The sequence below is a fragment of the Trachurus japonicus genome, chromosome 9 (genome assembly GCF_045865225.1).
Source record: "Trachurus japonicus isolate A0001 chromosome 9, Traja_1.0".
Lineage (NCBI taxonomy): Eukaryota > Metazoa > Chordata > Actinopteri > Carangiformes > Carangidae > Trachurus > Trachurus japonicus.
The window spans coordinates 22,248,920-22,263,838 of NC_140915.1; the positions used below are offsets into that span (position 1 = coordinate 22,248,920).

Sequence of the window (14,919 nt, forward strand, 5' to 3'; positions counted from 1 at the left end):
CATGTGTTCATTCATAGTTTTGGTGCCTTCAGTGAGAATAAAGGAAACACATTGAATGAGAAGGTGTGTCCAAACTTTTGGCATGTACTGTATATATATATATATATAATAATTATTTTTTTTTACATTTTTTGCTCTATTTTTCTTTTCTACAGTTATGACCTAATGCACCTATTTCAGGATCATTTCACAACTGTTTTTTCCCCCACCTACTTAATATTGATTAAAATGGATTTTCATAACTGGAGGGAAACTGGCTAATTTGCTTAGAGACAAAGATAGAGAGAGCAGGAGAGAGGGAGAATGACAAAGCGACAGATAGGAAGGAAGGAGGACCAGATGGGCGACAAAGCTAAATGGATCCAACACAGTCACACTGATTTTGACAAATCGCGCAGTGACAGAGAGAGATGGCTGTGATACCGACTCGCACCCATAGTCATACTAAAGAACTGGAGGCATCAATGATTTGGTGTCACAATGACAGAAATGGATTAAATTGGAACTCAAAATGTAGCCAGTATAGAAAGCAGATTCAAGTGGCAAATAATAGTAAGCAGTCTGAGGCACAAGTACACACACCAATACCACCCACCTCCTTCACCCTTTCACCCCAGGCTTGCAGACATAAGGGAATCATGCCTGTCACAGCACACTATGCCAACAGCCAGAAGCGACAGTCTGACTGAGTGGTCTGGCAGTGCATCAGAAACTGTTACTGATCTATCTAGAAGTCAAGTTGTAGAGAAAAGTACAAGACTTGACTAGCTAACGTCACATGTTGCTGCAAAGCTCATGGCGCTTTTTTCCTTCTTTATCATTTTTGGAGCCAAAATCGAAAAAATGTTAAAGGGAGTTTCTATTCGGTCATAAAAAAGTCTCACGTTAATGTGGATGAATCTCCGCTACCCACACTTGTTAATGGGCCCATTTTCGATAAATATATCGTTCTGTCTCTATCGTTATTTTGTTATTATTAGTGGTGGCGGAAACGCTGGTCGAGCCGACCAGCGTTTCCTTCGTGGTGAGTCATGAGAATAACGCAGCGGAATCGCCGTTTATGGTCGGAACTACGACGGTATGTGAACCTCTTTGAACCTCTGACTTTAATTCTTGATGAATGAAAACATGAGTCCGTCTTGCGCCGGTCAAAGAATTTTACGGTGCGCGCGGAGGCTCATAAATGTAGTGTGAAAACGCTTCGCTTTTCCAAAACTCCTCGTTGTCCCTTTAAGTTCTTCAGAAATTCGTGCTTTGTTGACACAGTGTTTGTCACACTTCAGTCTGCAGCTATGTCCTTAGTCCAGGGTTTCTCCTGCGTTCAAAATTGCAAAATCCAGCTAATTTTGTGCCGCCCCCAGCTACTGTATCAGGGTTTTTTCTGCATTATAAATCACTGAAATTGTCTGCCGCAGCACTGGAATCTTGATTGAAAATCAATGTAGTTCTATGGAAGCTCAGTGGCGCTGTTTTCAACTCGGTTCAACTCGACCGCAGCAGAAGAGGTACGTTCGATTTCAAGATTTCAAACGCAAGATGACGTTGACGCGCTGCTTGTGTGCCCGCGGGGCTCATTGGGGCTCCGCTCCGTTCAAACGTGGTGCTGAGCGTGAAGAGAGAGAGAAGGAGACGCGGTGGTGTCCTTTGCTGCTTGGTGACAGGACTTCGGTACCCGTAAAACCTCAAACAATGGCCAACTCCCAATTTACCGCTGGTCCCAATTATCCGCCAGGTGTAGCAAAATATTTTTTTTGTATTAAAACGCCTATCCCAAACGCCGGATCAAACATTGTTTTTCTGGTTGCCACAAAATATTCAATGCAAATATAGCCTACATAAACACAAACAAATAACCTTAAACGAATTGGAAAGGTACTGACTGTAGCCTATTAATTTGATTTTAGAGTAACCTCACTGATGACGTGAGGTTACCGTATGAAGTTGAACAGCTTGTGTGTCAAAGATCGGCCTTTATTTTGAAAGGACAGCTGGAGAGAGACGGGTACACGGAGATAAAGTGAGGGGGGATTAACACGCAGCAATGGGACTGTAAAGGGTCGATGCAGCGGCCGTGCTCTGCCACCAGATCCGTCAGCGCCACGGTCACCGAGCTGATCGCTGTCGCTGAGAGCATTTCCACAGCGAGCAGTCACCAAAGGAAAAGACTTACAACCAAAGTGAAATTGCTAAATTATCCTCAGACCACAAATTAGCAGTGTTGTAGGAAAAAAGAGAGGCCAAATGAGACGGTACAAACAAAGCATAGTAACGTTTTCAATACTGTCACACAACAAGCTTCAGTTCAAACCAAAAATATATTGAGTTATTCCTATCTATTGAACACTAAAAGAATAAAGAATTATTTTTGCTTTGCCTTTTCATTCTTCAAACAAGTGGATAGCAAGAAAAAATCATCAAGCAACCACAACCGATCTGCACAGACTACTACGCCTGGAAGTTTTTCACAGCAGACATCTTGACTGATCATAGGATAAATGCCAGAAGTGTAACTCATGATAATAGCAAATGACAGCTCTTTTTAGAGCTCTATTTTTCTCCATTAATGATGCATGCTGTCTTATTGGCTTACACCTAAATTAAAAGGAGCTATCACTGACGATTTTAATTACCATCTGTGCTTTTTTCCTGCAATGACAAGTCACAATATCTGCAGTTGAAAAGGTCCCCAAACAACCTGACAACTATAGGCTTTGTGAAACAATCATGTTCTGTCCTGACAGGGCCTCTCCACTTCTTAGTGTCAGTATGTGGACATTAATTGTCTGGACTGTAACAGCTATGTACATTTGGGAAAACTTGGTACATTATTTATGAGTTGAAATGAGTATTTAAAACACTCTCTCTGCTATGATTCTTCATCAATTCAGTTCATGTGCCTCCAGTTTCTCTTGTGATTCGATATGTTTCTACAACTTGATTTGATTTATCACACTGAAAAACCTATATGAACTGGACAAACATAAGCTACCTGTAACAGTAGGCTATACAATGCATAATATCAGCAGAAAAAACGGGCCATGAAATTGAAGGAACTGGTTTATGTTGAGGCAGTGTTGGCACGTAAACACATAGCCTAGCCTACTAAAAAAAATAGGGGCAGTTTATTTTTGTCTTACCTGGTCTCGAGTTCACAGTCCTTCAGCACAGTGGAAGCCACAGTATTCAGGCCAGGGAGTAAAGGTCCAGTTTCATGTCGCAGTTAGCCTTCCCGACGTCCATTTTCAGTCACCACTTTTCGTCGTCCACATCTTGATATTTTTTGCGAAGCTAACAAACCACAGCAGGTGTGTTGTAGCAGAAGTTGCTAGCTATACTTGCGCTGTACCTGTCTAGGCTACATTTAATTTTCAGCACAGTGCCTAATTTTCTCGTACTGTAATATAAAATTGACAGACAATAAGTTAGCCCCCAAAACTTCTCCACTTCATGTCCAACGATGGAAGTTTCCGTGACCAGCGCATTGATTTGCCACATTAATTGGCACATGCCTACACCTCACAGCACAGGGAGGCTAAGTTACTTCACTCATTTGAAGAAACCAGTCTTAAGTAGGCTATAAAACAAAAAACAATGCGATGTAGGAAATGCTACTGAAACAAATGGCTTAATTGGTAGATTCAGCTCAGGGTTGTAAGGTTATTCCTTCAGTTAATTTTTAATGGGAACTATATTTTCTGTGGAAAGTAGTTCCATTTAAAACGCTCTGCACATTGCATTATGCGGACGTAGATCGTTAACAAAATGCTGCGCCATAAGGTTACCGTATTTATTTTCTAACCCTTAACCCTTTCTGGTATATTATACATTAAAGTAGGCTATTTTATTCCTACTAATTTTATTTATTGTTAAAGAAATAAAGATAGTGGGGTTTTTTGTTGTTGTTGTTGTTTTTGCGGGGAGTTGGCTCACCAAACATTAAAATTATTAAAACAGTGCTACCAGTAGCCAAATATTTTTTCATTTACCCACCAAAATATAAAACTCTCAAGTAGTAATAAACTTGAAGCCCTAGAAAGAAAGAAAAAAGTCAAACCAATATTTTTCTACTTTTGCTGAAAATAAAAAAAGATGCTGGATTCAGCTGACCACAGCATGATTTCACTGTATAAACTGTGAATCTGTGTGTGGCAGCTCTCACCTCTTTGCTGTGCTCAGAGGCATTTAGGTTAATGATGCTACCATATGGTCACACAATACCACATCAGAGGATGAATCAAGTTATCACTGCTGGGCCGCGTGTGTAAAATGCACACAGGTAGGCTACTGACCCTGATCCTGCAGCTGTGTGGTGATGATGACCACAGCTATTTAACAAAGTCAAAGAAATGAGCCCACATTATACATTAGTTTGATCAGCGTGAGATGGATCAAAGCAGATGTTAAAAGCAAAGAGTGTGAAAGCTTTCAACACAGTGATACTGAAGGAGCTGAAGGTGCAGCTTAGATGTGATCGAGGAGAGTGAGCTCTGGCCTTATTGACCCCCATGTTTTAAACACACAGCTGTGTCACTGTGAGACCTTTTTTCACTTTCTTTTGTTTTTTTTTTTATATAATATTTTTTGGTCAACTAAATGTCATGTTCTGGAAAACACCATCAACAACCAGTCAAAACTTTTTTTTTTTTTTTTTTAATGAATAACACACACACACACACAAAAAAAAAGTTTTCAGGTGCCTGTTAGTGTGAACAGTTAAGGAAGTGGAAGATGAAATGATCTCCAAAAGGAATACATGACACATTTCTTTTACATTTTAAACAATACATGTATCTATATATCTCTTTTTTCATCTTTTCCAAAATGACAGGAAAGGAATGGGCATCCAGCATACAGTAGTTCGTACCAAGTAGCCCCCTTTTAGAAACTATCACAGTTTGTAATAGTGAATAGCTTGTCTGATAACTTGGTCAACGTCTAATCTGAGAGCTCGGGTCTCCCTTTGCATGGTGCTGTTTTGGTTCCCCTTTTCACTCTAAAATTGTAGAACACAAAAATAATACTCGGATGTTGCTTGTTCATGTTTGACTTTATGCCTTTTGGAGATCATTTGATCTTTTTGATATTGTTCTGTTCAAAAATTTTGACCAGGGGTGCCCAAACTTTTGCATGCCACTGTATATCTGCAGGTCAACAGTGATTATTGATCATTTTAGCCACCATTGGTTTCGTTGGACTACACAAAAAGCTCATTTTACTTTTATGTATATTACTTGGTCTCTCGAATTTCAATGCTCTGAAGTTCAGCAGTGTGTTTCCTGATGTGCTGACCTTCTGTCATATCAATTATAGCAAGTTAATATTAAAGCTGCTGTCCTATAACCCAGAATTAATGTGTGTTTGTCTGTGTGTATGCACTAGTCAGCCAGTCATAACATCATCACCACTAATTGAGTGAGTCCAGAAATGAGAAGTGTGCACAGGTCCTCCCTAAGGGGTAAACAGTCAATGTCTACCCACCACCACACGCGCACAATCTCATTCTAACATAATTGATTTTCGAAAACTGTTCCATACTTGATGGTCACTGTCAAATGAAAACTCACTCAAATAGGTTGGAGGCTAATGTCAAATGAGGTAAAATTACTTCTGTCTGCACTGGCAGTGTACAACCTTCCACCCAAGTCCTCTCGAATACTGCAGCTGTTGAAAGTTTTCTCTAAATCTTTAAGAGTGATGGGCCCCAAGATTCTTTCTTCACTACTTTACTGTACACTCTTGTTAAGGTCTTTAATTTTATTCATGCTATTCTTTAGAGATTTGTACAGCCAAATACTCACCCTTGGAGATGGAGCCGAGGTCCCACATACTCAGCATGCATTGCTCTTTTCCTTCCCTTTCTTTCTCTGCTTCAATGCATTCCTGTCATTTAACAGACACACTTTATCTTTTAACGAAAAACCCGATATTAGTAATGGAAAATGAAAAATGAAATCACAATCGCCACTAAATATGTTTTTATATATTTTATTAAATATTAACAATAAGCAGACAGAGGACAGAAATCTTTTGATAGAACATTTATCATGTGAACAAACAACTGTGAGCGTGACAAAACCATCTTGGACAGAAACAGAGGAGAAATACTTTTTGTGAATACACTAAAAGTTTTTTTGATAATAAATAAGCCAGTCAGACAGTTCTTGTCAAAAAAGATAGTTTAAAAACGGTTTAACAGGACCATACAAAGTTAAAGAGATTTCTTTGTTTTGGATGGATTTTCCCTAGTGAATGAATGAGCTGGTCAAAGGCTCACAGTCTCAGTCTACTCAATAGTACTCAATAGATTTATATTTAGACTTCATCCTGCACTGAAAAAAGCAGCTTTAGTAGATTATCATCATCCACTTTTTCACACAGTTAGGCAAGCGTTTGCAAAGTCATGTTGTTTCAAAGTCATTTCAAGCAGAAATATTCATAGTGCAAAGGCTGGATTTCAAAGGGGGGTTGAATCAGCAACTACACATATGAGAAAGTCAGCTGGCCTCTACATGTATCATTTAACATGGAGGCTAAGTTTATCCAGTTACATTTGTTTTCTGAAGTGTGACTACAGCCTGAAATGCTTTGGTAATAGCTCAGACCTCGAACTTTATTTGACATTTAACAACATTGTCACTTTTTTGTTGTTATGTTTTAATCTCTTGTGTGCCAACAATCGCATATGCAAACCCCATTACTCCGTCATTTATGTGAATACAAACTGTTCATGTTCATGAACAGTCAACATCAACAGTTTTGATCATTTATGTACAATTATACAATTCAATTTATTTATTACAGCAATTTAAAAAGAAGAAATAATTACAATAAGCATATTAAAAAGATAGGACAGCATAATATCTGCAATTCATTATAATTATAATAATAACCATGACAATTTTTTTTGTCATTTGCATCATTATTTTTATTATGACTAGTATCTTTATTTGTTAGTGCCAAGATGCTTTCAGGAAAGTGTATCTATGACAATAAATATAAATAAGGCAGAAACAATAAATAACATCCAAACAAATTTAATGCAATAAATGTACAACGTGCTGCTGAGTAAAATGAGGAACTGAGGTTTGTGAGGTGTATCCACTTCATGATTGTAGAGCCTTGTTTCCCAGTGAAATTCAATATCATTTGATTGTTACAAGCGGGCAGGGAAAATGAACATGTGCTATTTGAGAAGTGTCCTTTTTTCTTTTATATGTGACATGGCCAGCAGCAGCGGCCTGCCTGTTGGCTACAGCAGAAGCAAGAGCAGCTGTTTCAAGCAAGGCGGAAAAAAAAGTGAGTGGGCAGTCCAAACAGGGCCAAATATACCCTTCACATTTCAGATGATGATACATGCATTGATGAGATGCAAATAGCATTTCTTAACAGCTCAGCCAGCAATGAAGCATTGCTCCCCTCCACCTGTAAACAAACCTAGCAGGGAATGTTTAGTTCACATTACAGCTGTGGTGCTGGATTCAGACACCTCAGGAGCCACATTACTGCTGTCCATTCACCAGCTGTAAAATTACTCCCTGATTAGAAAACTGGAATGAGTATCGGCATCACTGCAGGTCCCAATGCCCAGGACGGTGTGCCACTGCAACAGAGTCTGTGATTGATACACTGACAATACAAGCTCTGGGTAAGTAGGCTAAGCAGGGGAGAGAGATGAGAGAAGGAGAGACCTGGGACAAGATGGAACGGGAGGGAGGATAACAGACTCAAAATGTGAAGAGCAAAAAGAAATGGATGCTGAGGGAAAAGACAGAGGGAAATGCATTGGGAGATACTGAAGGGGAATAAGGGGAGTGAATAAACTGGAAAGGAGAAAATAGGCTGCAGAGAAAAAATTGGATTGAGAGAGAAGTAATGATGGAGAAAAGGGTGATAAAAAAAGAGGAAATGGTGTGCAAATGAAGCAGACCAGAGTGAGAATCACAGCCTCCACCTATGGGAACAGAGCTGTCTTCCTTCAGGCTTTCCTGCACCTCTACCAGGGTCATGCCTCATGAAGTGCGCATTACAAAACACGCTCACAGTTTAGACAACTTCCCTACAGCCAGGTGCCGTTTAGTCACAGATAAGGTCAACAACTTCTCCAGAATCTAACATTTTCTGTAGATGCCGGAAGCTCTGAACTTCTGGCCTGTGCTCAGCAGCAGAGCAAGCTCCCATCTCCCAGTTGACATTTTAAGATTTTCCCCAAATCCTATGGTGAATGAAAACGATGTTCAACAGTTCAACGGAGCAAATTAATCACCCAATCATGTGACAAGTGCATAAAATCTTGCAGATACAGGACAGGATAATACGGTATAATAATAGACCATGCCGTAAAGCAAGTCTCTTTTCAAACTAGTGTCACTAACATCACAATACGTTCAGTGTCCTTTGTTGGAAAACTCAGAGATGCCACAGAACAGGAGGGTTAAAACATGAATGTGCAGCTCCAAAGTCTGCAGAAATGGTGCGATGCAATGTGATGTTTGGAGAGTGTACCTATTAAAATGAAAAAGTAGTACAGTATATATTCAAGTGACAGACCGAACTACATAGTCGAGTTGTTCAAAGATGTCAAAAAGGGTGTCTTTCTCACTTTTTAAACTGTGACACATTTTGTACCCGGAGGGTGAATAGTGTTGTGTGGCAGTTCCAGTGTATGTAAATTTCTCTCAAAAAATTTGTGTCCCACTGTCCGAAACCAACATGATCGCTAGCCTTATTATACCAAATGCCATTTCATTAGGTCAGTTTCAAAAAGAGACCGGGAAGATAAAAAGGCTAACATGTAAGGACTGGGTATCAGTGCAAAAACTCATTGCTGCTGCTTTTACAAACAGGAACTTCTGTAAAACGGTTTTTTTTTTCATTATTTGATTAACTAAGCTACTTTCTGTCATTTACTTCTCTTAGTAGAATCCAACTTTTCTCAATTGATTTCCACAGTAAAATATAATGTGTCAGTGAACTGCTACGCCCTTTTTTGAAACATTTTTCACTTTGGATTCCTGAAAATGGATATTGACACTGTCATTTAGCAAAGCACCAGTAGGTATCCCTCTTTGATACCCAGCCCTGAAACAGGGTTGAAGGGCTTCATTCCAAAACCTGATACTTTTTCCATTCTGGAAAAAAAAACATACCCAATGCTGGTTGTGCCAAATCAAAAAATGTGTTCTATTCATCATCTAAAGTGTTTTTGATCTTGTTAGCTAAATGTGCAGCAGTGCTGACTAAGTGCAATTTTGTTGTTACAGGACTAAGATTGTTCAAATGACAAATATCGTGCTTTAGAATGAAACTCTTCCTTTCAGCCTCTGTGCTGTACTAATCTAACATTGAAGATACACGTTGATTCTTCTACATTATGATGGTAGCATTGAAACATTGTATTTCTATCATTTCTACAAAAACAGTGGTCCAGTATTAAGTTGAAAGAACATGTAATGCCTTGTTTAAGTTAGTAGAACGACAATTTGTTTTCAAAACAGGTTCATGTCTTGGAGGTCACAGCATGTTCGATTCCCTTCATAAAACACTGAGGTGAGAGTTGATACTGAAACATTTTTAAAAGACTTTCAAAGTCACCCCGATCCCGCTATTGTTGCAGTACAAAATACTCACCTGTAATTCCTTAATTTTTGAAAAAGCATGCAGTATACATGTCATGTATGTACTGTATTAACCTACTGTACACATGCCCTTTATTCTGTCTTTCTGTCAGTGGACATCGAGGAATGAGGAGTTCTGATATCTGATATGGGGTTTGGCAATGTGAGAGTATATTCTTATAAGCGCAAAGTATGGTCAGTCCCATAGTTCCTTAAGCAGCACATGGTTTAAACTGGTAAAAATTATAAAATAAATTGTTAAAAATATTTTTTTATAAACAATCAAAACACACACAAATACATACCTCATGTCTTTGTCCTGGTTTAAAACCCTGTTATTTGTACAGATTGTGAGGCAGAGATATCACAGATGATGTCTCTGTGTGAGAGTGTGTGCAAGTGTGTGTGAGACTGTGTGTGTCTGTCTGTTGGGGTGCATGCGTGCATGCGCATTGATATGAGGTTGTGAGTCTGTGTGCACTTGGTGTGTCTGTGGGCGTAAGCACATCTAAACTGTCAGCATGACACAACGTGGGAGTTCTGATAGATGGGTGAGTGCCTTTTTCATACTCAAAGCCAGTGTGTGTGTGTGTGTATGTGTGTGTGTGAGTAAGTGTGTGTGTGTGTGCACTTGTGTGTAAGTATGTGTTTAAGCGAGCAAATCTACGAACAAAATGTCAGCAAATGGTTGGGCTATGTTGTGAAGAGAGACAAGTGTGATTGTAAGTGCATGTGGTTCGTGATTCGGGGAACAGAGACAGTGAAAATTCGAGCAACTCGTACTGAAGGAGCAGCAGTTTTTCTATAAAGTCACACATTTTTCACTTAAGTCAGTGATATGGCTGCTTGTGGTTGGGATGGTCTAAATGTTTATGTGCCCTCAGCTGTCTCTCTGCGTCAGAGCTTGCAGTTCGGCAGTATGTAAGGAATGCTGGAGGAAGACATTTTTACGGCTGTAGCTGTGCAGAGACAGGGGGCCTCGAGGTGGCTGTCCTAAACGACCTGTGAATGTGGTGGATGAGGAGGAAGAAGAGGAGGAGGCTGAGGATGGAGTCGGAGGTGGAGGGGAGGCTTGGTCAGACGACGAGACGCTTGGAGAAGGGCTTCCTCTGCTTGCAAGGCTGTGGAGGCTCGAGGAGGCGCTGGCCCCAACTGCACGAGGGATATGGCTGGGAGGATGGTGCTCTCCTCCTGCTTTTCTCAATCCACCCAACAGACTCACCCCACCTCCTCCTCCTCCTCCTAGAGTTAAGGACTCAGAAGAGGAGGAAACCACCTCTGGCTGCCTGGAGGACAGGGATGGAATTATGGTGTGATTAGCAGCCGACAAACTGGAGCCTGGGCATTGATTTGGAGTCGGTCCTGGATGTGACACTTGAAGCAGAGCTGGAGTAGGAGGTGAGGCTTGGGCTGACATTGCAGAAATGACAGAGGACAGATTGGAGGAGCCAGGAGCCAGGTTTGGAGCTGGATTACGGGAAGTGGACTGTGCCAAGACCCCCTGGCAGTGGCGCTCCTCCCTGGCAGTGTGTCGCTCAGAAGCAGAGGGCTGGCCATGCAGAGGTGGATAATGATGGGGGAGGTGCTGGTTAGAGGGGTCCCCTCCGAGTGCTGCCCCCACACCCCGCACTACCCTTCGCTCCCTTGGAGGCAGGCTGCTGCTGCTGCTGCCTGGTCCTGACCACCGGCCTGGATGACTGGTCTGAAGGAGAGAAAAACACAGAGAGAAAAAAAACAGATATTAAAGAGACTTTGCTGTTTACTCCACTCCTGTCCTCGTCTTAATGTGAGATTTGAACCTGTCATTTTTCAAGAATGAGTGGCTGAACAAATCCCAGGAAAACATGTAGGACAGAGACAGAAAGACACAGACGGGCAAAAACAAATGGAGGGCCAGGCAGCATTAGGAAGAAGCGCTGTTGTGTGATATAGATTGTTAATTGGGTGACATTTGGAGAACGATCTCTCTGGGCTCCTGCAGCTTGTTCTAATTGTTTCTAAACCAACCGGAACCCTGCTCACTAAAGAACAGACACAGACGCACACACGCACGCACACACACACACATAGAAGTGCAAGGAGACAAACAGGACAAAGTAACATGCACGTATGGAGCTCAAGGTAAAGGCAAAATCCCCACACACAAAGTGATGGGATGTCACTCTCTTTCACACACGCACACAAAATGGGGAAGATGGCACATAAAGCTTGGTGGCAGAAACAAGAGCCACCTGTTCTCTTTCACACTCCAGTGCACCCCCTTATGCAACATATCTCATCACAGTCCCCCTTTGCTTTCTCTCCCCCTAGCTCCCCTTCATACACACACACACACACACACACACACACACACACACACACCCACGCACACAGCTGAGTCTCCATGATTTGAGAAGTCATTACACTGACTTAAATGAATTTCCCCATTGATTTAACCAAAACTGAACTTCACCCTGCCCTAACCTACCTCCACATATTGATTTAGTTATTGGGACTTGCTTTTTGTCCCCTTAATGAAGACAAGAAGCCATAATGGGGCTGTGTAAACAGATATAGGACATCAGGAATACCTGGACCACACACTGACACACAAAACTTAAGTCACACTGGGACCAAGTGCATTGTGTCCACTAAATCTCATCTGACACTTAACCTCATTAGAGAATAAGCCAAGTTGACATTTGCCAACACAAAGGCTTTGTGTATTTTGCTCTAAGCAGTTTGCATATGTATAAGCATGTGTCTGTGTAGCTTTACACGCACACATATTGTATGGGTGCAGCATGTGTGTCAATATGCATCTTTGTGAGAACTTATATGCATTGATTTAGAAATCCACATGCTTTCAGGTGCCTGATGGTGATCATGTTGTGCACAAGTGCTTTGTGCATGAAAATTAGTATTGAACATAATGTAATTACCATGTTGAGGCTGTTGACAGAAATTTGGTGTGAGAGGTAGAAATGTAATTAGCCAGAACACGGCTAACCAAATAAGTACAGTGTAACGATGGAAAAGCTAATTCAATGAAACAGCTTCTTTTCATGAGATAATACTATCAACCAGAAATCAAATTAAAGAAGTAGAGGGGGAGACAAAGTGGGGGATCTGAAAGAAACTGCAAGTGAGACAGTGTGTATTACAAATTATGCTTATGGGACAGAGGAACTTAAGCTGTGATGCATAAATGGCCTGTCTGTATAACAAGTCCAATGTGCGCTGTGAGCATCAATTTATGTTCATCAAATGATGGACCATGGCAGGTGTGAGGTAGACTTCAAAACACCCTTTTCATGTTTTGCGATGTGCATTATAGTGCACAGATGTCTCATAGGTCAAGTATCAGCTTTAATTTAAATATACACTGGGTCAGCAGATACAAGTTCAAACCCTTTTCCTACCCGGCAACACCTTCACTGAGATAGGCGGTCTGAACCTTTTATACAGTCTATGGTCTGAACATATTACACTACAAATTATGTTTAAGGAAGTTCTCTTCATGCAGTACAAACGAAAGCAGTGCTGATATGGTTATAAGATGCTTTTGGAAAATTCCATGGGTGCAATAACTTGTGAAGGTTTCCAGCCCATGAACACCACCAGACTTTTAATATCTTACTGTGAGGTGCTATTTTTGTGTTTCTTTGCATTTCAAAGTACGAGCGAATTCTATGAGGATTTAACTGTGACTTTACTGGGCTTTAATTTCGTCTGAGGCAGTATGGACTACTGGGTGGGGTAAATATGATGAGTAAACAAAGTCCTGAGAAAAAAAAAAACAGTGAAGAGACTTGCTCTGAACCTTTCTGTTCTTAATACTGATATTCATGACTTGCAAATACAAAGATTTTCTTTCTCATCTTACTTCAAAGACAGAGAACATATCTTATTTTACTGGTTTACACAATCATGCCTATAAGCCAGTTCATTACAACATTTGTATGGCGGCACGGTGGCACAGTGGTTAGCACTGTTGCCTCACAGCAAGAAGGTCCTGGGTTCGAATCCCGGGCTGCCCAGGGCCTTTCTGTGTGGAGTTTGCATGTTCTCCCCGTGTCTGCGTGGGTTTCCTCCGGGTGCTCCGGTTTCCCCCACCACTAAAAACATGTCGGCTAGGTTAATCCTCCAGTCAGTGCCCCTGACCAAAGGCACTGGCTCATAATCTGGAGTTGGTCCCCGGGCGCTGCACCGCGGCTGCCCACTGCTCCTCAGGGATGGGTTAAATGCAGAGAAAGAATTTCACTGTACTAGCTGTATATGTGACTAATAAAGTACCTTTACCTTTAAAAAGACAGTTACATTTGTTAATGAAATCTTAATTTGTCTATGCTGCATGTGTGCGCTGCTTGTAATCAGCCACCTACAGTACTGTAGACACAGAAACATGCAAACTGTTTCTGATGTGCTCATTTGATATGGCTTTTTAAAAAATCCAAATTGCAGCCAAAACAGTCTGCATTTTAAAAGCTCAGCCATGTCCTTTCATGTCCAACTGTAAAAAAGCAAAAAAAAAGAATTAAAAAAACACAAAAACAAAAATAACAGCGCTCTGCCAAAACATCAAACAGCGTGTCGTCTATACAGCTTACTTAAAGAGCTCGGGGAGTGTGTCTCTGCTTTCTAATGGGCTCTAATGGGTGAATAAACACTACAAGACTTCTTGCAGAATCCTTGATCTAATTAAGAGGAGTGAGAATTTCCATTCCAGCCAAATTCTCTACATAGGGGCGCTGTGAAAAAACATGAGGGAATTGCCATGGTGGTGAATATCCACTGTGGTCGTGCAGGTTTATGTGGGACGGCTTAATTAGGGCTAAATTGCTAATCTTACTGAAAGAAAAAATCCGTAGTGTTGTTCCGCTCTCAGATACTTGAGAAAACAACAGAAGGTAAGGCGAGAATGCAAGATACAAATTGGCAGACAAGTTTGAAAGAAATAATTACCAAGCAGGCCCAGTGCAAAAGTTGGTTGTAGAGACATATGCTATGTATCAAAGGGACATTTGTGATCCAAGTTTAGAGTAAAAAAGATTAATCAAATACAGTGAATCACATGCAACTGAAAACTGGAGTAAAACTGGGGCGGTGTATGTGTGAGTGCACAAAAAAGGCAGACAGAGAAAGAAGGTCAATCCCAATGAAACTGAGGAGTGATGGAAGACAGGAAAATAGGTGAGGACACAGAATTAAATGAATGAGAGAGTAGTGAAAGTGTGATTAAAAACAGATAAAAGAAAAATGAGAGCAACAGAAGAACAGACAGGGAGATGCAGACTGGGAAAAAGGAGAGCAGGACTGATTTACA

At 40.9% G+C, this 14,919-nt stretch overlaps 1 protein-coding gene across 3 annotated transcripts in view; it reads right to left on the minus strand.

Annotated features, from left to right (window-relative positions):
• Positions 1–9,765: 9,765 nt before the first annotated feature.
• ccser1 (coiled-coil serine-rich protein 1) overlaps positions 9,766–14,919 on the minus strand; it is a 116,750-nt gene continuing 111,596 nt past the window's right edge. For all 3 annotated transcript variants that reach the window (XM_085786551.1, XM_085786553.1, XM_085786552.1), the window contains exon 11: positions 9,766–11,316. In XM_085786551.1, coding sequence (XP_085642677.1) covers positions 10,495–11,316 — 822 coding nt within the window. In that variant the 3' untranslated portion in view covers positions 9,766–10,494. The remainder of the gene's footprint in view (positions 11,317–14,919) is intronic.